Source organism: Xiphophorus couchianus, chromosome 8 (genome assembly GCF_001444195.1).
Source record: "Xiphophorus couchianus chromosome 8, X_couchianus-1.0, whole genome shotgun sequence".
Classification (NCBI taxonomy): Eukaryota; Metazoa; Chordata; class Actinopteri; order Cyprinodontiformes; family Poeciliidae; genus Xiphophorus; species Xiphophorus couchianus.
The window spans coordinates 19,829,596-19,851,154 of NC_040235.1; the positions used below are offsets into that span (position 1 = coordinate 19,829,596).

Genomic DNA, 21,559 nt, shown 5'->3' on the forward strand with positions numbered 1-21,559 from the left:
TTTTTCATCTGAGTTTTTTTTTTATTGATCCATTACGTTGATTGATCCCCACTCATTGTATCTTTCTATATTTTTGATAGAAGATCTTAAATGTACCTGTATTCTACTAACTTGTGTATATTTCTGAAATAAGGCAATTTACTTTTATTTTAGAAGGATCTTAAAAAGGGCTTTGCCACTCCAGCCCCCATGTTCCACTGTTCTTTGGATGCCTTCCAGGTCCAACACACCTGAATCAAATGAATGGTTAATAACCAGGCCTTTGTAAAGCTTGTCGACGTGCCAAGTAGGTAATTCAGCCCATTGATTCAGGTGTGTTGGAGCAGGGATGCATCCAAAAGTTGCAGGACAGTGGCACTCAAGGACTGGAGTTGCAGAATCCTACCTTAAGATGTAATTTTCTTAAATCTAGCTGCTAATGACAGCTATATTTTCTCAATAACCTTAAGTTAAATATATTTTTTGTCCCTTCTACTGAATTATCTATCTTCTTTATCACATTTTATTTTTCATTTTAAAACCCCCCAAAATTACACCCATTTCATTGGGATTTTATGACAAACTAACACAGGGTAGAGCATAACTTCGAAGGGGAAAGAATAGAATAGAAATATGCGGAAATAACTTCATAATCCTAAACATCCTTGAATCTATGGGCTTCATTCTTTGACCAAGATTACAAGACAACACATTTTACATGTAGAACGACAAAGTGCTAGAGAACATGTGACCCCTCAGCACCTTCATGTGTCGGTCATCAAACTACACTATAAACTACAAATAGGTAGGTCATTTTGAAAGACACACACATTCATTAATAGCCATTTGAGAAATTCGAAACAGGTTTATTTACAAACACTCAATATAAAGAATGATCAAGAGTTAAGAAGTACCGTATAGACCAACATATACCTCCTTCCAAAACCTAACCTTTTCTTTTAGTCTTTAGTCAATCATGATTGTTGTCAGACTTGTTTTGGTGTCTATATTTGATGAATTCACTCACTATCTGTGGGCATTAAGTACATAAAGAACCTATAAAAATCATAAACATGTTTAAACTCAAAATAAACTAATAAGTTTTAGCTGAGCATAAACAGAGGCAAAAATAATCATTTACATTCGTCTAATCTGTAAATAGTACAACAAAAATTCAATGTAAATCAGCACAACATTCCAGTAGTGAAATGTGTGATTTTTTCTACAAATGCAATCAAATCTATGCAGTTCAAAGTAAGATAAAATAACATTAAATTAAATAGTTTTGTGCTACAACAAACACGGGCAGCAGCCGTCATCATTCTTGCACCAATAATCAGTTACTACTATATTCTACAGCCGACTTGGTCTGTCTGTGTTTCCTGTCTTCACCTCCCAATGCACTGTGAAGAGACTTAAGTGTAAACATATTCCAGTGATCGTTAAAGCAGGCACACACAAAGCCAAGTATAGAGTAAATTCATGCAGAGCATTTCATGGCAATGAATGCAACTTACAGAGAACGATTCCAGAAGAACATGAGCCAGAAAGCACACATATGTTTTTTTGTTGTTTTTTTTTACAGCAAGCCTTACATTTCCTTTCATTCAAGAGCCAAACCAACATTTCATTCCACTGTAAGGTATTTGTACATAAGCCGGACACACAGGTGCGTTGCACATTGTCCAGAGGGATTTGATATTCTATAAGGCAAAAATGGCTTAAGACAAGAGCGACAGCTGGGTTGTTTTGTAAAAGTTCTTGCCCCAAACCAAAAATTATTAAACACATTGGTGTCTCATCTTAAATATTGGGGGTGGGGGGTCGTTTTTTTTTGTTGTTGTTGTTTTTTTTAGAGAGAGCAATTAGGCCCGTGAAAACAGGCCTTTTTAACTGAGTCTGAAAGTACTCACACAGCTGAATAGGAAAGAGATTACAAAAGTAGACAAGAAGATGTTACTGCTGTATAGTCTAACATAGGCTTGTTTGACACAAACGTTAAGCTGCCACACCCAAGAACTGTCCAAGAGAAAGTTAAAAGACGGGGCATGAAGCCACTTCCACTGGAGCCCCGTTTCAGCTGAAACACCTGTGCAACCCAATAGAAAACAACACCTCTGTACAGCGGGGCCACTTCAAAAACTTCACAGAAACAACACTATTATGAAGATCACTTTTTATATTGAACATGAGCATCCTATGGACAGAGACTCGAAGATCGCCACAGTGACATGACAGCTGTAGAGGCTCTTTAAAAAGAGAAACGTGTTCTAGCGAGCAATCTTCACCATACTGTTGAACTAATCGGAGCGAATAAGTGTGCACTCCAATTGCCAAGTGCATAATCCTAACAAAAACAAGACACATTTATTTAAAAACCAGAAAGAAAAAAAGAAAAGATAGATCATGTGCAGCGCCCCGTATGTACATGGACAATCCCACGCGTGTGCATGTGGATGAAGTTAAAAATTTCATGAGGCATAGCGTGGAAGCCTGGCCGTGGCTTCACGTTGTCATAGTAGTGGTGAGTAATAAAGATGCCGGCTGGGTTCATGGGAAACGCCCAGAAACCGTAGAGGTGCACCTCCTCGCAGAGCTCCATGGCGGCCGTCACGAGCATCAGGCCGCTGCTAAGGCGCTTGGCCCGGACGCCCTGCACCGCCCAGAAACGCTGCACGCTCAGGAGATACTGCGGGTGGAAGAAGAACACGCCTCTCTGGGAGTCGAAATCGTCCAGCATGTACTTAACTCGGAAAGACACGTCAGTGTTGCGAGTGTTGTAAAAGGCGGGTAGCACCACTGATGAGTTCTCGTAGTTCTGGAGGACTTCGTAAAATGGCCGCCGCCATTTCTCCAGCTTCTGAAATCTGGACAGGAAATACAACAGAAAAGTGGATGTTAAGAATATAAACAATGCACTGCAAAGGTGTTTTCAGACAATTTGAACTTTTTCACATTTTGTTAAGCGAGAACAACAAACTAAAATAATTTTGAAGCAATAATGTGCTCAGTAGAGGTCTCTAACTGCAGTTCTCAAGGGTCGGTGTCCTGCAACTTTTCAGCACAGCTGGCTCCAATATTAGCTCATGATAGTGAGGCAGCCATTTAATTCAAGCGTGTAGGACAACGGACACATCGAAAAGCTGCAGGACTGTTTAACACCACTGGTCTAAAGTAACCATGAGGCTCTTAGCCGCTTCTATGATCAATATTAATGCTAAAAAAACAAACATAATGGTACGTTTCCCCTTTCATTTATAAGTAAAGTTTAAATCAATGCAGTGTTCAGATTTATAATTACATCCAATTAAAATTCTATTCTATAAAATCTCAATAGAAATACATTGACATTGGTGGTTGTAAAAAAAAAAGAAAAAATCTTCAGAGTTCTAAATTCTTTTGATAGGATCTATAATATCTTCCATATTCACAGTACCTCTCTGTAATAATGCTTGGATTTATGGTCACCAGGTCTGTCTTGGTGCCCACATCTGCTGAGTATTTCTCACTGATGGGGGGGACATTGCATCTGCAAGAGACAGAAGGAAAATAAAGAATTTCCTTTTTTTTTTTTTACTTTGGATTCATAAGAGCTGCACAATACTGATGTTTCCTGATGTTTTCCTTTTTTGACTCTGAAATTTTAGGATGTGAAATACCAAGAGAAATTCTAATCAAAATATATAATTTTCACTCTGATAGCATCTTGTTCTGAAGTCCAGTCAAGTACAAATGGTGTAATAAACTAATATAGAAGGTAAACAGGTTAAAAATCACGAAAATTGTGCATTATATTTATGTTTTTTACAACATACCCAGGGTAAAAATGATAGGATGACTCTAACTAAATAGTTTAAGTTAGAGCATATGGTTCAGGATACTTTGATTTTTTTTTTCATATGAAAACAAGGATTGATTAAAAGGATACTAACCTGTAAAACATTTTTTTTCAATCTCTCCAGAAACATTTCCAGTAAAACATCATTTAATCTGTCGGAAATAACAAAAGACCAAAACATACCTGAAAACAAAATCGGCTGAATCGATTTCCTTTCCGCATTTGCTGTTCTTGATGATGCCACCGTTTCCAATGACAGCACATTTTTTGAACTGGGATTTGGAAAATGGCATATCCTAGATTTCAGAAAAATTACAATAGAAGAGCTTCATAAATAGTAATAATAATAATAATAATAATAAAAAGATCTCATATGGTACAAAAACTACTAGACCGGCAGCTGAGCAGAAAAAAACAGAAAGAAAGATGCCAAAACACATGAAGAGAAAATTAACTCACATCTGGGAACATCTTGAAAATCTCTGTGGTAATAGGAAGGATGCCACTGGTGTCCACCTCGTACCTTAGCTTGGAGCCTGAAGGAGTGTTTCTCTTGGTGGTGAACAAAAAGGATGGAGCATTACAGCAGCGGGACAGAGACATCCTTAGGATGGAAAAACATGAAATCAATAAAGATACATCAGCTATGATGACTGTGCTTTATCTTTCCATGCACATTGTTGCATTTAAAAATGTTTTATGCAGGATGCCAAGTGAAGAAATAAAGTGTTTTCACTATTTTTCAGTAAGAAAGTAAGTTATTGGTGCTTTTGGCACATTGTTTTCTTTAACCATGTATCGTCATGCAGATTTCAAAATAAAACCACATATGCAATGATGGAATGGCGGTATAAAAGCAGAATAACCTGTGTGCTTGATTAGCATTTTTTGCGACAATTTCCTCGTTCAGAGCTCACAGGTACCTTAATACTTTTCTCTGATCTTATGTCGAAGTAACAGTAGAAAATGTTTAAAAACATTATCAAGATCAAATCAGAAAATAAAAACAACCCATTTTGTGCTGAACGAAATCCCCAAATGCTCAAATGTCATTTGAAAAGGCAAAGGTTCATTTTCATGATGCAGTTCTTGCATTGAAATGAATGGCGCTTACTTAAAGTTGCTGGTCTCCTCTTTGTTTTGCTCCCACTTGCAGATTTGTAGGTTTCGCCATCTTTCAAACAGCTCTGAAGTTTTAACCCTGATGGACAAAAATCACAGATTTAGGAGCAGTTTGTTTATATTCAACAGGTAAGCATGTGAGACTAAAAATGACAATACACAAACAAGGAGAAAAAAACTGCATTGGTAATTTGCTGCTGATAAAGCTATTTCAGACAACTTTTTGTCTAGGTACCCTCTTTGTTGTGATTGTCGAAGAATCTGACTCATGTCATTATAAGAATGAAAGCAGGGAAGCTGAAAAGGCCTTTAGTCAGAATAACTATGACAAGAATTTTTGGCAGCCTGGACTCTGTGCATAAAAGGTCAGTGGATAATAATCTTATTCATTTAAGAGAGAAGAAACTGCTGAGATTGCTATTGGCACCTCGGGCTCATTAAGATGTGCAATGAAGCTGAATGAGCAATAAACAAATGCATTATGTAAATGTTATTTATAGCATCCTGGAGAGCAGGAGTGACCTAGTCTGGTCCTCGAGAACCACCATATGACAACTTTTAGATGCATGCTTTTTCTAATACACCAGAATCAAATGAATGGCTCGTTACAAGGCCTCTGCAGAGCTGAGTGACTGGTGGTGAGTCTCAAATTAAAAGGGCATTTCATCCGCTTACTTTAAAACTAGAAAGCTCAAAATGTTTGGAAGTGTAAACTTAAACGCTTCTGGGTTTATTTTTCATCTCTAACTATTTCATGTATCTTTAGCGAAAAACTTGCTAGAAAGAACTTGTTGCAGTATTTTGTCTTTTTCTTTAAAAATAGCATTAGCAAATGATATTACATGAAAACATAACAACAAAAGTGAACTCGAGACACACCAAATCTGATTGCCATGGCCTCGAAACAAATGATTTAGTTCGCTGTTTCACAGAAGTAATTCTGAAAGCTCGGCACACTATACGTGGGGTCATTGCTATCAGTCATCCAAAAGTTGGGACACAATTATGTTTTTCATTCACTGTCTTAGCAGACATCTTTTAATCTATTCCTTTCCTCAGCACGGGGATCAAACTAAGACTTTTGTTTCATTTAAAGGGAAACATTCAGTTTTATTTCTCAGACCGAGCATATTCAAAGTACAATCCCCACTTACTGACACTCCTAGTAATATTTGTATAAAAGCCTAATATAACCTTGAGTTTTATTGCATTTTGCCTCTCTTCAGAGGGTGAAAAAGGTAAACATACCATAAGGCAGATCTGTATTGATCTTAAATATTTATAATGATAATGCACAATTCTACCATCAGTCAAACCATCTTGACTGTATCAGGCAAGGCCAGTCACTGTAAACCTTCCTGGCAGATGAGTGACAATAGTCCAGTGTGAACATCGGCGTCGTCACAAACAATCACTCACATCGTCAGGACTTTGACATCCATAATCTCCTGTCTGAGCTCCCTGCAAGCCGTGGAGTTGAATTCAAAAGAGCCGTCATAATTTTCCAGATACCTGGAGGGATAAACACAGTCATCCTCTGCCTGCAGCAGCTGACACACAAGAGAATCAACAGATTGACAACAAATTGTTTTAGTTAACTACAATGTGCACAAATGAGCAGTAAAATAAACACTCTATAACTTGCCACAGTATGTCTATGGTTTGAGTTTATGAAATATAAGAGTATATTATTATGAAATATAAATATAAACAGGTAGCACTTTGGGATGAAATAATGAGAGAAGTGATGCAATTGATTGTTCGGCATCACAAACAGGACAGTAGTATTCTGGTTAATGGACACTTGCACCAGATTCTGTAACATCTTAGACTAAACCAATGCAATACGAAATATTAAACCTCTTATATTTTCACATGTCAAACTAAGTATAATGACACTTGCATGGCATTAAAGAGATATTTTGGGATTCTATTGTGCTTTTTCCTCATATGCAAGAGCATTTGAAAAGAAAAAGGGGTTGATTCAGGCTTACTAGGTTAAAATGGGGGAATGGTTATAGTGTAATGTCTGGTGAATATGAGAATGAGTGTTTGTGGGGGGGGGAGTGTTATCACAATACACTGAAAATAAGAGGGAATTTTAACTATAATTCATGATTTTGCACCACTGGAGACATAGACATATAAACAACTGGTCATGCAAAGAAGGGATCATAATATGACTCACTATAAGCTGGTAAATTACTTCAAAAATACATAAATCACTGCACTGAGATAGTTACAATAACAGAACATTTGCAACAAAAAAATTGTCATCCTTTTTATGCATTAAAAATCTGAATAATTTAGCTTAGTTGTCAACTTCATACTGATTTGATTAAAAACCAACAGGCTGAGTATTTTTGAATATGTGATCAGTATAAGTCAGCCTGAAATTATATGACTGTGTCTAGAATCGGAGAGGGAAAACAGGAGGAGGTATGAACCATCTCTAATGTAATGTTTAATATGCTTTTGGCATTTTTATTCAGCTAATACAAATTTGTACTGAAAAAAAGTTTTTTTTTCTAAACTGCGTCTTGCTAAAATCTCTAAAGTATATTGGATGTTGAGCAATTATTTCAATTTCTAATTATTTTCCTACTTGTGTAATCTGTACTCTTAAATCAGCTTGAACATTCATTATCTTTAAAATCTGGAAGTGTTACTGATTTTTTTTATCCTACAATTTTGAAGGACCTTATTGTGCCTATTTTTTCCATCTCTACAATTTCAAAATTTTTCCACAATGAATATTTTGTGTAAAATACACTAGAAGTAAGAACACATCTAAATATATATATATATATATATATATATATATATTATATAAATACAAATGAAAGCCTGCATGTCCTGTACAATAATTTCCACTGCATACAAATTGCATACTGGCTTGGTCTTGCCATTATAGGCTCTATGTGGTGATACTACATGCACACGTTGTCTTTTACCGTTTTTGTTTTTTTTCTCAGTAAATCCGCAACACCTGCATTAAAACCACCAGTGGAGGAGAGGCGCTGCCTTCCAGAGCTATCAAAAAGGTGTGAAAGCTCATAACTTCTAACACCCAAATATGTTTTTGCATAATAACATGATGGAACTTTCCACGGGTGTTAATGTGCATACAGAAGTAAATGTCTATATTTTTTATTGCAAGCCTGGAGGCCGAGATCCAGTGCTTTTATAAATGGTACTATATGGAAAACCAGTGATGTCAAAATCTGTGGTTGTGGCTTTAGACTACGAGCTCAGTGCAAAATGCACTCTGTGATAGAAAGCTCTCCATGAAGACTTCAGTCAAGTTATAGTAGAGGAGGGTTTTCTCCTACCAAAAAAATCAATAAATTAATGCAATTTTTCCATCATACCAATTCCTGTGGGTGTCCCACTTAAACTATAATGATTGTCTTTGATATTGACTGCAGCATGGCTTGGTCGGGCGTCGCAGGGTTAAAACAAATTATTTTAATGTTCTTTATTCCAGTAAGAAAACTTGTTTCCACAACCAAATTGTCAAAATACAAAATGCCTGCAGACAATTTTATTCCTTGGAGAATTGTTATGCCTCTAGTATCCAAATTAATTACGAGACTGACCTGCTTATTCTTACAAACAAGGCTAAGAATAAAATTTGATTGGTTCCTTTCAACTTGTATGTGAATTCAAAACAGTTCCAATAAATTAAAAGGCTGCACTGTTATTAAACAGAGACATAAATATAATCTAAAGGCAGAAGAAAAAACATGCCATGGCTTGCATCACTGTCTTGCTAATAGTTATTAATCATGAACCAAAAATAAAAGGTTAGTAAAAGATTTGAATCACATTTCATAGGAAATGTTCCCTTCGTAACATTTCAATGCACAGAATGCATTTTACAATGATCAATTACTATATGTTGCTACTACATGCAAAGCAGTTGGGGATAGGCGGGATTTAGCAGCAACAACAATGTCAGTTTGTTCAAATAAGTGATGGCATTTGTTAAATATTAAATGGGACATTGGATTTTGAAAGATGGAAAAGTAAAACATATTACCTGTGCCTTTGGAAGTAAATGAGTTGAGCGATTTAAAGAATATGAAACAAACAAACAAAAAAAATACAACGAGCAATACAACAAAAGTGATGCATAAAAGGAACAAGATGCTGGGATGGAATTGAACAAAAAAGGAGTGATAAAACTGGTTGTCTACATCCACCTGATGATGCAGTGTATTTCTGAGGTTATTCAGGGTATGTATAACAGACTTGACATAATAAACCCAGCTATCAATTTCTTTTGGTTGTTTTGTTTTAGCTAAGATGATGAAACCTTTGCAAGTGTGCTCCATTCATGTCTAAAAGCAAGACATCAAGTAATTAACTTGACGAGATGAATTTCATCTCGTAAGGCGTCTAGGATTGACCAATCCAGCATTTTACCTCAGATATTGACAACAGTTATGAAGACTTGGAGATTTGAAAGGGGTGGGGGGGAAATTCCTGTCTTCTTGTAACAGCAGGAAAGTATAATAGGAGGGAGTAAGTCCAGGTCGCAGAGAGAGACAATGCAGATGTGAGAAGGGGAGATAGAAGGAGCAGAGTGTCCACACTACGTTACATGGCATACACACAGAAAGCTGTGCAGAAACACATGACACACATGACACTCCTTGGGGAAGGAGGAGGCAGTTGGAGATGGGTGCTAGATGGGGACACAAAAGGACAAGGAGAAGCCAGAACATCAACAGGAGACGGTGGCTCAACCAGCGTCGGAGGGTGGAAGGAGATTTGGGGGAGAGAGGGAGGTGGGTGGTCGACGGGGTTAGACGGCATGCAAGAGCAAATCTTAAGTGCAACCGCCACTGAAAAATATGAGTATATACCTTTCAAACTAATGACAAAAAAAGAAGCATTCTTGGGTTTCTGTGAAAAAGACTAGAAAATGCCTTCAGATAGGCCTACCTTTGAGAGCGTTTTTTTTTCTTCTTAATATCAGCTAGGCAGGGTGTGACTATTACGGAGATCTGTGAATCTGGCTGAATATTCTGACGGAAACATCTGTCAACATGCAGACAGGTCAAGTTAGAGTTAAATGTTGTCCTGTACCATCACCACCCCCTGCCAACTTCCTTAACCTGCAGATTTTCAACAAAAGTAAGAAAAAGAAAAATGTGCTGCTGCTGCTGCTCGTGCTCTTTCTACAGTCTCTGAGGAGACTCATGGGCATATCCCAGTCCACACATGCTGGCCTGGGTCCTCTCTATAATCAGTTCTATCTTTCTTTCTCTTTCTCACACACACATACTCATTCTTTTTTTTAAATAGAGATGTTGTGTAGTTAGTCAGGATGGAAAGGTACCTTTTCCTTCCATTTCTGGCAGGCTTCAGAGATCCGTCATCGAAGAAATTAACGGGGCCGGTCCAATTTCCGGTCTCGTCCCCTTTGACTCGGCTAAACTGTTGTGCACTAGTAAAAAAATCAGTCAGTTTATTTGGTATTTATTTAGTCCTTGTTCTGTGCATACATACATACAAAAACACACACACGCCCATACACACACACAACCAAGTTCACGTATCCACTCATGAATCTCAAAATTGAACATTCACACCCTCAGTCATGCACAGGTTTAAGAAAACAGAGTATGACACCAAACATGGTTTAAAATGATGTTTTTTGCTGACGACACCACGATTTGAGTAGTTAATTCATGCTTTGCTGGGCTGTTTCCCTAAATCTGAGTGCGATTTAGACATTTTGCTGCTCAACGTGGACTTGCAGGAGGATTAGACTTGTAGGTTGATGCAATGTACTTTAAAGAGAGAAATAATAATCAGAGTCAAGTTACCGCAAATGTCAAATTGCCTCTGAGGGACTGAGGCCAACAGATTTGCCAAGTCTTCTCTGGCCAATTTAAAGCCAACATAAAGTTGCCAATTTAGATCACTTTCACAGCCTGTTACTTGTAAAGAGGGTTTAAAGAGAACATCAGTTTAACTATTGGTGCTATTTTTTTCTTTTTTGGTTTCTAGTTTAAAAGTATTTGATTTTAGGAAGAGATTATAGTTGAAACCCAGCATTTTTTAACAAACACATTCCATCTCTCCAAGCACAACGGGGTGTAAAACTTTTAATATGCGACTGACAGTTATGCAAGTGAACATGTGAGTCATTTCTGTGAGTGCCCCGTGGGCACTGAGCTAATTTCAGTGGGGGAGAGTGAACCCTAAGAGCCTCTCTGGACGCATTATGTGAGCGAGCATTCATCACGGGGGACTTGTGTTAATGCCATTCTGTAGGCGCTTTTAGCCTCGCTGAGTGCCTCTCCAGCATCTCCGTCCCACTCTGCGAAGCAGCGGTAGGAGTGTAGATCCTCAAATCAGAAGAGTTTTTGGTGGGGGCGGGGGATACGTGCATAAAATGGAGCATAAGCTAATCAAAGCAGAACGATTAAGGCACCTAAAGCCTGCCTACTGAAAGCTGATTACATAAATCTCTTAGTCTAATATCTTGAATCCAACAATGAAGAGAACTTTATTTATCCTGTTTACCACAGTGGGAGCTGGACCAGATTCCAACTAAGTGGCAACTAGACCATTTATCTGCTGCCGCTCACTTAATTATGTGCTCAGTTCAGACAGTAATCCAAGTGTCAAGAGACAAACAAGCACAGACCTGTCCACTTGTCATCCTCTGATTCCATCCTGAGGGCCTGCAGGCAAAGAAACTGAGATTCTGTAGAACTTTAAACCTGCTTTATTAAAGACTTCTATGAGTGTCATTAAGTGTCCCTGGGGTTCCCAATAAATAAACATCTGCTAAAGTTGATTCAATTTCTTTATAGCATGTGTTTTAATTTCTTATTGCAAAGCCCCAAAAGGCACACTTCTACTATTGTGATCATCCAGAATAAGCCTTGGGAGGGCATTTAGGTGCAGTAACTTTCAAGAGAATCGCAACCAAAAGATTAAGGATAACTCTAGTTTCATGCAGTGGGGACTGAGGTCAACAAGAGAAAGAACAAAATGTTTCAAGAGGTTCCAAATGTTTCAAACCCCAAAAAGTCATGCATTTACCCTCTGCTTGCTCATAGTATCTTACGTTGCTGCAGCTGTTCTATCATCACCTTAACAACGAGTCAAAACAGAATGTCGTGTCTTACCACAGCACACATTCTGCATCAAGGCAATAGATCAAAACAGAGTCAGACAAAATCTGAACCATTATTTATTGGCTGTGTGATTAAATGTTCCTTTTGCAAGAAACAGGACCACAAATTCGGTAGATCTCTTCCTTGAAATTAAAAGATTCAATGTTTTTGTTAGTTTTGTAGCCGTTGTGGCATAGCAAAATTAGATTCCAGGTAAAAAATAAATATTTATAACTAAAAAGATTTGGGGTGTTGAACTAGCTTTCAATCATTTCTTTTCAGGGTGGATTGCTTATCCAGCGAACAACTTTAAGGATTATTAAAAACAAGAAACGGGTGCACAACTTTGAATTTATTTGAGATTGTCTCTAGTTATATTAACAAGCCATAGACATATGCCCTCACTTATATTTGTTACATGCACCCCAACCACACACGTTTTTAAACCAAAGATATCCTACTCCAAAGCTCTTCAAGCGTGACTAAAATTTGGAGTCACGCTCCAGACATGTTTGGGTTGGGCCGTAATTATGTCAGAATCTTACAGTTTCTCTGCAACTTGCATAGTGACATTTATCCAAATTGATGTATTTATATATTTGAACTTTTATGAACAACTTTCAGTTGATTTAAGACAATCTACAATAAATTCAAACTTATCCACCCCAATATGCTTGTTGTTTTTTATTCACTGAAGTTGAATAAAAAAAAAAAAAGATTTTTAACAGATCATCAGACTCACATTTCTAACCACAAACTCTCCTTTCAAGCAGCGTAGACTGAATGAATTCTGACACAATAAACTCTTAAAATGGATCATCTCTAAAAGCAATCAAATCTGCTTACACCCACTTGTCGTGTTTGGACGGTTACAAACCAGCCTCTTCCCAACCTGCGGCGTTTGCTCTAATCCCCCTGACAGAGTATTTTTAGATGTCACCACTGTCTTCCTTCGCAGAAGTATGTCACTCACAGGGATCATAATAAGCTACCTGTAGCTCTGCCGTTTTCACAGTCCATCTTTCCTCATAACCTGATATCAGGGAATGCAGGCGGGGAGCTGATTCATGGGGACGCAGCCCTGCAGAAACTACAGGGCCAGATTTCTTGAGTGTAACAATGTTCATGCCTCAGCTCTGACTTTAATGGTTGAGCCTCGTATAGTTACCGAGTAGCCCTTTGAAATCTCTGGGATTGATGTGTACAAAGAGCAACGATCCATCTGAGATACATTGCAGGTACCCAATTGCTTTTTTGTGTCGCATGCATACATGCCCAGTTTGCAGGATTATTTGACATTCTCTTTGTGAAGCCTGAGTTTCGATGGAGAGGAAACTGGGTGTGGTCAGACCCATGTGGAAGACCTCCTTGTTGTTTACACTGTTAAGATGGCAGCTTCTCTTTTGTCTTCCTCGCTCCGCATTTCGCACACTCATGCAAACACACTCATTTCATCACACCCTTTTCGCAGTCTCTCCCCCACAGTCTCCCCACTTGTGCTGACAGACTGTAGCAAAATGGCTGCCGCTGATCCCACTGGTATCCATTGTGAAGCTTGTTCACTTGGTGGAAAAAGCAAGGAGTAAAGTCAAGGGGAAAGGGTGGGGAGGGGGGCATAGACGGAGAGAAGTGCGTGAGCATCGGCTCTGAATTCATGGATCTCTCTTGGAAGGAGTCAGGATGCATGAATCCACACTGAGTTTCATCAGACTGGGCCCAGCAGGGTGTCAGAGAGGGGTGGGGGGTTAGCTCATCCTGCGGCACATGTATGTTTGCATTGAAGGAAGCATATATGTGCTCTCTCTGCAAAAAGAAAAGTATTTAGATGTCCTGTTCTTGAACTGAAAAATGGGTGTTCCTCGTGAGTTTTTGCAAATGGCATAGAGATCTAACATCCCAGCTTCTCTGCATCTGCTCATCTCACGCTGATTCTTTCCAAAAGCATGAATCCTCCTGAGAGTTAGGGAAAGATGGCTCGTTGAATGGGCTTTAAAAGAAAAAATAAATAAAAGGGGCGTGAAAGAGGACTCATCACATTATCTTGCAGAGCTGCAACAGACCCAGCTCTGCAGTGGCTGAGTGTGGACCAATGAGAAATACACATCATCTTTAACATGCTGCTATCTGCAGCCATCGTAGTAGCTTTCATTTTACGCTGTCAGAATCGGATGCCTCTAAAAGATGTAGGCTACGACCAGTCAAGAAGGCTGAAACAGAAAAACAAAAGCTTTTGAAAAAACAAAAAAAAAACAAAATAAAAAACAAAGGGAAAACATTACCATATACAGCTGAAGCGCTGTTTATGGTATGATTCATGATGCTTAATATTCAAAAGACACCAAAAAATAAATTCTATGCTGCTGGGGGAAAAAAAGATGGATGGTTAGTTGCTATTGTTCTATTAGGCCATCTAATGCTTGTTTACCTCTGCTTCTCAATGTGTAGTTCAATTCAAAACACTTGCATTTAGAATGAGTATATTTTTTATTTAATTATTTTATCATGCATATTGTGTCTATCATTACTAAACTATTCACTAGTATGAAAATGACTATGAAGGCATGCTTTTTTTTTAGAGCTGATTATTTTACCTTTGCATTTCAAGCGAGATTCTAATTGGAGGAGGAGATCAATACTTACCTCTTGATGTAGTTTTTCCCATAAAGAATCTGTTGTAAAAGCGTGACGAGTCCAAATGCGCAAATAAATATGAAACACAGGGATCTACTGCCGAGTATATCTTTGCCCGACGACGGGTCGGTGTATGCCATCCTTCGGCGCAGCATCCAGAGCTGACTGTGACACCCGGGTAGGTGTCTCTCTGCGCCGCATCCAGAACCAGGATCACAGGTGCCTCAATACCCGCTGAGCTGAGCTGGACATTGTCCGCCACCTTTCTACGCCGTTTGTCCGCTCTCAATCCAGGGCATCATTGTTGATGGATGGAAAGCATCATCTAATTCACTAACAGATCTGATTTTTTCTGCAACACATCCAATTCCCCCTCTCCCCCCCAAAAATAAAAAATAAAATAAAAAATCTGTGGTTTCGCTCGTTACGCAAAGGTGGTCAGATGAAGAATCATCAAAGGGTTCTGAAGATGCGCCTGATTCTTGATCTCAACGAGGTGCAGTCGCTCGGTCCGATGCAGGCATTGCAGGTTGTGGAAAATAGCGAAGAATCCCCTCGAAGGGTTAAATTAGGAGGGATACGCAAAATACGATGTGAGGCTTCATCCTCCTGTTGGCTAACACTAATCTGCTGACATAATATTGACAGGATAAATTCACATCCCTTTGTGCCTCATCTCAAATCTGTGCAAGGAGACGTGACTGCAATGAAAAAAGGAGGATGCGCCTTTTCTCAGCCAGGCTGACGGGAGCGCGCCGCGCTCCTCTCACATGGTCCTTACTCAGCCAAAGCCCAAGGTCACGGACTGCTTTTCAAGGATGCACCGGGGCAATCACAACATCTCCTACTATCCAGGTCACACAAGGGCGCAGGGAATTGTGGAGAGGCTGCTCCCAAACTGTCTTGGTACGATGTGAGCTTGATTGCAAGCTAAAAGGGCACCAGGGATGTTGCTAAATATAAAGTTTTTACAACCTCCTTTCTCCATCTTCAATGGCTCACTGCCCAGGACGCCATTGTGACAGGGGGCAGCATAAAAACAATTTATGCTGCCCCAATTACACGCAGTGCAACACTCCTGTGGACTGAATGGTGTCAGGTCAGCTGCTTAGAATCTAAACAATGTGGTGTAGCACAATATTCAGTGTAGAATATTGAACTAAACGGTACTACACTGAACCAATATTCTTTAAAAGACTGGGATGTACATCAAACCTTCATTCTGCTTTTGAAATCACAATCAGGAGCATTTTCAACAGACATTAATCCTAACAATGTAAATTAAAGAAGAAAATAGTGAAGGCATTAAATGCTAAACTCTTTAATTAGTCTAAAAGTATGCACGTTCACTTTTGCGACTGCTTAACATCCTGATATGTTTGTCAAATTTAAAGAGAATCCACCATGATTGCAAGATATACATCATCTGTAAATCATTTGAGTTGTCTTTTTCCTGTGTTGTAGAATTGCTCTTTAAGTAAAGCCCGATAAATTGATTCACCGACTGGCTCAATGTTTTTAGATTTGTTTGGTAATACCTCATTGTCCTTCTGATTTTATTTGTATTTTATTATTTTACAAGATGCGACCTCAAAAGGGAAATAAATAAAAAGTTTTATTTGCAGTTACTGAGAGGCATGTCTTTCAGACTGTGCCCCAGCATATTCAAAGTTGTCTTAAAACTGGTGCAATGTCCTTAACTGTTCTCAAAATACATTTGGAAACTTGGATTAAGATATTAAAAGATGATAATTAATTTTCATATATGCTAAAAAGAAGCGAGCCATTCTCTTTGTGAAGCCATCTTCAGACCAAGACTTGAACCTTCGAGTACATCTGTAATTTGTTTTATTTACAATGACTGCTTGCCACTTATGACAACATATTGTTCACAATTTACAAGATATGATTTACACCACTCAATCTGCTATAATCGATCTCGATATAACAATCGATCTTAAGTTAAGATTAGATGCAAGTTAGATCTGATGCTTCTAGAGCAACGTCTGTCATCTCAAACAATAAAGCTGATTTAGACTGTACCTACTGGCTTCTGTTTTCTTATTTTAGCTTTTAACAGATCATACCCACTGCTCCCTACCACTGCATGTTCTCCTACAACATGTGATTACCAGCCCCCTCCACACACACATCATGAAACAAACACACAAATATCACAAAATAAATGGAAATAAACATTTAAAGTACAACCAACAATATGATAGGAACAGAGTTTTTTTTGTTTTTTTTAAAGCATAAATAAAACCTACATTGTTGCTATATTTGGCCTTAGTATTGAGGGCCAAAGGCTTGCTCATGTTTTTATTTTGAGCATAAAGTAAGTATGTTAAACATTCATACACAAAATTTTTTTCAAATATACAACAATAGTATACGTCCAGGCTATGTTTATTCTTCAGGCAAATGACAAAAATCTGATTTTATTTTATTTTATTTTATTTTTGTGGGGTTTAGTTACACAGATCTGAGTGTTCACATTTATTTTAAATGTGATCTTGCCCATAGCTAATTTGAGCCACTTAGAAACATATTTCACTGACTAAAATTTTCAAAAATGTATTTTATGTATTTATTTGTCTCTATATTTACCTTTACTGTTACTGTTAACATGAAATAATGTCATCCAAGTTACTTGATTTTAAGACATTTGTTTAATAAAAGGAGTTGCTGCGACGTCTATGTAGTGTGGTTTGTTAGGATTATATTTATTTATTTTTAACAAAACTTTATTGTAGATACAACCAAACAGGATTTGATATAGCTTTTTCTGTGGTGTAACATGTGAATTAGCCAGTTTTCTGTATTTATTGGTACGTGTTTTATAGCACACATATGGATTATGCAAAAGAAAATACATACACGTAAATCTTCATGGGCTCCTGCAAGACTTTATAACATATGAACAACGTTGTTGTTTAATTCAAACACTATTTTTGATTACTTATGGAGGACTTTTTTTTCTCCCTCCAAGAAGCAAGACGGATTCATTTCTCTGCTACACCCGGACGTAGCACGGATGTGATTTGACGCCGTACCGGCTCCTCTTCCGGTCTCTTTTCCCACAGCCACTGGGCGAAAATGGTGAGCAGCAACGCTGACAAAGATAAATCTTTTAACATCTGTTTAATCAAACGTTTATTTGAGACAAAGTGACACTTTTCTGGTGGCGTATAAGTAGCGGCACCTTTTAGTTAACGTATTTATAAGACAAATCAAATCATTTTGTGAAATTATAGTGCGTATCTGCAGCATCTGTGTAGCATTTTTCGCTAGCGTTAGCGTCAAGTCTGTAGTACCTAAAACGAGATTAAATTAAGAAGAACGACGTGGAATAACTTGCTATGCGGATTTTTATTCAGTTTAAAGAGTTTTGTATAAATACTAAGCATGTGTTAAATTAACTAGTGGGGTGGCTAATCGTTTGTGCCGAGTCTTTACTTTAGTAAACCCTTAATTCATTGTCGGTATAAGTTTGTGAAAATTGGATACTAGACGTCTGTTTATAGAAGAGACTGACGCTTGCTTTTATTATAAATAATTCATTTGAGATTAGTGTTGAATCACAACCAACTATGTGTGGGTGATAAAAGTCTTGTCAATGATGTTACCAAACAAATGTCTGAACCAATGACTTTCTGTGATTCATTTATTTGTACTGAGACAAGACATTCCTCTATTGTAACGTGACTTTTTAAGTTTTTAAAGAATATGACTCTCTGATCTCTTCGTCCTCCCTCCTCAGACCAAGGGAACATCATCATTCGGTAAGCGCCGGAACAAGACGCACACCCTGTGCCGTCGTTGTGGAGCCAAGGCCTATCATCTGCAGAAGTCTTCCTGCGGCAAGTGTGGCTACCCCGAGAAGCGCAAGAGAAAGTGTAAGTTATGTAGGATATATTGTATATCCCATGTTGGGGATCTTTTAGCTTAAACTTCACTTAATAGGTACTTTCTGTATATCTCTAGGATTTCTTCTTTTTTTTTTAACAAAGTAGGATCTTACTTTGATTCTAGACAACTGGAGCGCTAAGGCTAAGAGGAGGAACACCACTGGAACCGGCCGTCTGAGGCACCTGAAGGTTGTCTACCGCAGATTCAGGTGAGGCGTGCCAGTGGGGAAAAACGCATGTTCAATTTAGATCACAGTAAAAAAAACAAGTGATTTTGTTGTGGGGAAAAAAGTAACAAGATGTCAGATTAAAACATAGTTTCCTCTGTTTAAACACAGAGTGCATCGACATTTAGCTTCCTCTGTGTTCCTCTCTTAAGTTGGAGCTAAAGTATCTTAATGAGTGTGTGCACAAAAAAAAGATGACTAATAATTTTTGTTAAAAAAAAGAAGTTGGCCCAATGAGACTGGGATATTACTAAAATGTTCACTGACAGTGTTTTGTTGACATCACAAATTGTTGGGTTGGAGAAACACTGTCAAACTGAAACTAATTGCAAACACTGGGGGTTGTTGATATTCCCTGCAGGGAATATAAGCAAGATTCCTCCTGCTAACTTTTAATTCACAGAGAGGTTAAGACTTGCATACAAATAGACACTGTTGCATGGTTTTATTCATTATAACAGAAATGTTAAACCAGAATTTTGGGATATTAGGCAGAATTTCTAACCATATTGTTTACGTCTTTCGAGTTTGGTTTTAGTGTGAACATTCTAAACAAAAACTTTGATAAAAACGGTTTTAACTAAACAAATTTGTTTCCTGGAGGGGATGTAAGAGTTTTTCCTAGTTTACCTAGAGATGGCTCTAAACTAAATATTCGAGGGGAAATGATCAAACAGGTAGACTGCAAGGACGGTTTATCTATTTTATTTACTTTAGTCATAAACAGAAAACCTCAGCCATTCATCTAGAAATCCCACTTCCATTTAAAGTTTGACATGCAGCATAATTTAGTATTGTGCTCTCCACTTTACTACTGTATTAGAAATGCCACATACCATTTGTGGAAAGGGGAATCTGATTATCCATTTAAGACAAAAAGATTAACTCCTGGAAAAACCTGATGCTGAACTTCATGACCTTTGATGGAGAAATAAACAATATTTAGATTAGGAGAAAAAAATTTTTTTTGGATTCCCTTTAGAGAAGAGCAACATTTTATTTTCATATGCACAATTGCTAGTTGCTTTAAATATCTTGCAGATTTTTAAAAAAAATATATTAGTTCATTTAAAGTATTGGTAATTTATGAACAACTTGCCCTTTTAATAAAAAATCTTATTTGTTGCTAATTGAACTTTAGAAGATTGACAACATATTCTGGCAAAACAAAACATTTATTTCCAAACAATTAACTTCAGGAAATTGGGAGGGAAAATTTCTTCTAAGTGTAAATCGTGTCAATAGTTATTCATAGTTTTATACTTTTGACAAAAAATAGAAGATTATTGTTTTTGCAAGGAAGTGAAGCTATTTGATTATTCATTACCTAATTATCCTGAGGGGGCGGGGCTAACCTGACAGTTTGTGTGACATTAGATCATGGCGTAAATGTATGTTAATTTACTCTAAGCATGCTGTATCAGTCTTGTTGGTTGTTTTGCAGCAAGATCACCCCTGTTCTTAAAGGAAATGGTGCCTGGCATTTTTATTATTTTGAAGTAGGAATAACAAATATCCTCAATGTCCTTAGTTATCAACCTTTACAAACTGACACACCTGAACAGTAACCAGTATCATGAGTTTAAGTTAATGTAAAATGGCTTTAACTTTGTTTGTTTTTTATCATTATTTTGCAGGAATGGTTTCCGGGAAGGCACTACCCCCAAACCCAGACGTGCTGCAGTGGCTGCCTCCAGCTCATCCTAAATGAATCATTTTTGGTTTAATAAATGTGATGATAAATTGGAGTTTCAGTGTTGTGTCTTTTTTCAATTTTGTCTGGAGTCAGATGGGCAGGGGGTGAATCAGTTTGAGGCCAGAACTTTGTGGGTGGCCCAGTGGTATCTGGTTTTCAGATTCTGATTTAGACTAACTTTATTTGGATTTGTCTACAAAGTATTTCTCCAGGAGACTGCTAGTAGTTTTTAGAATACAAGAACTTGCTGTACCAGTGCTTCTCAGTAATTATTTCATGGATTACATGTAGAGGGAACAGACACAGACTTTAAGTGTCCTAATCTTTAAATTCTTTGAGCATAGAGATAATTACCGTAGTCTGATTGCAAATATAAGACAACACCAATTTGTTTCAAAGTTGGAAATGGGATTAAACCCAAATGCATCCATACGGGATGAATCTGAGGTTTGATATTAGACTGCTGCATTTAGTATGTTTTCTTTTTTCACATTAAAGATAAATTATTGTCTTTAATAAAAGGTAAATTCAATTTTAAGGTCTGAATTCTTAAAAATGTGTTCCTTTATTTCACCTCCATGCAGAACACACCGTCATTGGCCCCATGTTTATATGGGTAACGTCTAATTATTAGCTTATGAAATGTATCCCTTTTTTAAAATTGAAAATATAAGTGGTCTCAGTTAAAAATCTCAAATGTTTGTGCTAAAAGTACAATTAAAATCTTGTCAACACTTTAAAGTTGAGCAAAATAGCATTTATAATGATGCCTTTGTACTCCATATTTATTATAATTGTAAATGTACAATTATAGTAAAGCTCTAAATAAGATTTTAAATCTCATCTTGCAAAAATAAAGCATGTTAACAGTTTACTGATAACATCCTTTAAAGGTTTCTGTAGTTTAGTTTTTGACTTTGGATCTCGAGTAAAGTCATCCATTTATGATTTGATTTGCACAACACTAACAGTTTATGCAGCCAGCAGCAGCTTTTGGGCAGAAATTGCTTCAACAC

At 37.5% G+C, this 21,559-nt stretch overlaps 2 protein-coding genes and 1 non-coding gene across 4 annotated transcripts; 2 read left to right on the forward strand and 1 right to left on the reverse strand.

Moving 5' to 3' along the window:
• Positions 1–820: 820 nt before the first annotated feature.
• On the reverse strand, positions 821–15,554 carry st8sia5 (ST8 alpha-N-acetyl-neuraminide alpha-2,8-sialyltransferase 5). Of its 2 annotated transcripts, XM_028025141.1 has the most exons (9): positions 14,719–15,554; positions 10,287–10,394; positions 9,890–9,985; positions 6,359–6,451; positions 4,932–5,018; positions 4,277–4,421; positions 4,001–4,113; positions 3,416–3,508; positions 821–2,846 (listed from the first exon to the last, which is right to left on the reverse strand). In XM_028025141.1, exons 1-9 carry the CDS (start codon positions 14,862–14,864, stop codon positions 2,384–2,386), a joined length of 1,344 nt encoding a protein of 447 aa, XP_027880942.1. In that variant the 5' UTR covers positions 14,865–15,554; the 3' UTR covers positions 821–2,383. The 2 variants fall into 2 exon arrangements, with proteins under 2 accessions (XP_027880942.1, XP_027880943.1); XM_028025142.1 differs by lacking the exon at positions 9,890–9,985 and having other exon boundaries at positions 14,719–15,546.
• Positions 15,555–17,682: 2,128 nt separating this feature from the next.
• rpl37 (ribosomal protein L37) lies at positions 17,683–20,595 on the forward strand. Its single transcript, XM_028025147.1, has 4 exons — positions 17,683–17,811; positions 18,473–18,608; positions 18,745–18,829; positions 20,485–20,595. The coding sequence occupies exons 1-4, from the start codon at positions 17,809–17,811 to the stop codon at positions 20,552–20,554; spliced, it is 294 nt and encodes a 97-aa protein (XP_027880948.1). The 5' UTR covers positions 17,683–17,808; the 3' UTR covers positions 20,555–20,595.
• On the forward strand, positions 18,320–18,397 carry LOC114150271 (small nucleolar RNA SNORD72). The gene has a single exon (XR_003596707.1). It is a non-coding gene; the product is annotated as a small nucleolar RNA SNORD72 (small nucleolar RNA).
• Positions 20,596–21,559: the final 964 nt, after the last annotated feature.

What these genes read in the sequence shown, in the direction of transcription:
- st8sia5 (XM_028025141.1), bottom strand. Translation starts at nt 14,864, where the DNA reads ATGCTGCGCCGAAGGATGGCATACACCGACCCGTCGTCGGGCAAAGAT. An exon ending in GCCAGAAATGGAAGGAAAAG is followed by an intron (nt 9,986 to 10,286) that starts GTACCTTTCCAT and finishes GCATGTTGACAG; the next exon opens with ATGTTTCCGTCAGAATATTC. An exon ending in CCAAGCATTATTACAGAGAG is followed by an intron (nt 2,847 to 3,415) that starts GTACTGTGAATA and finishes TTTCCTGTCCAG; the next exon opens with ATTTCAGAAGCTGGAGAAAT.
- rpl37 (XM_028025147.1), top strand. An exon ending in CGAGAAGCGCAAGAGAAAGT is followed by an intron (nt 18,609 to 18,744) that starts GTAAGTTATGTA and finishes CTTTGATTCTAG; the next exon opens with ACAACTGGAGCGCTAAGGCT. An exon ending in GTTGTCTACCGCAGATTCAG is followed by an intron (nt 18,830 to 20,484) that starts GTGAGGCGTGCC and finishes ATTATTTTGCAG; the next exon opens with GAATGGTTTCCGGGAAGGCA.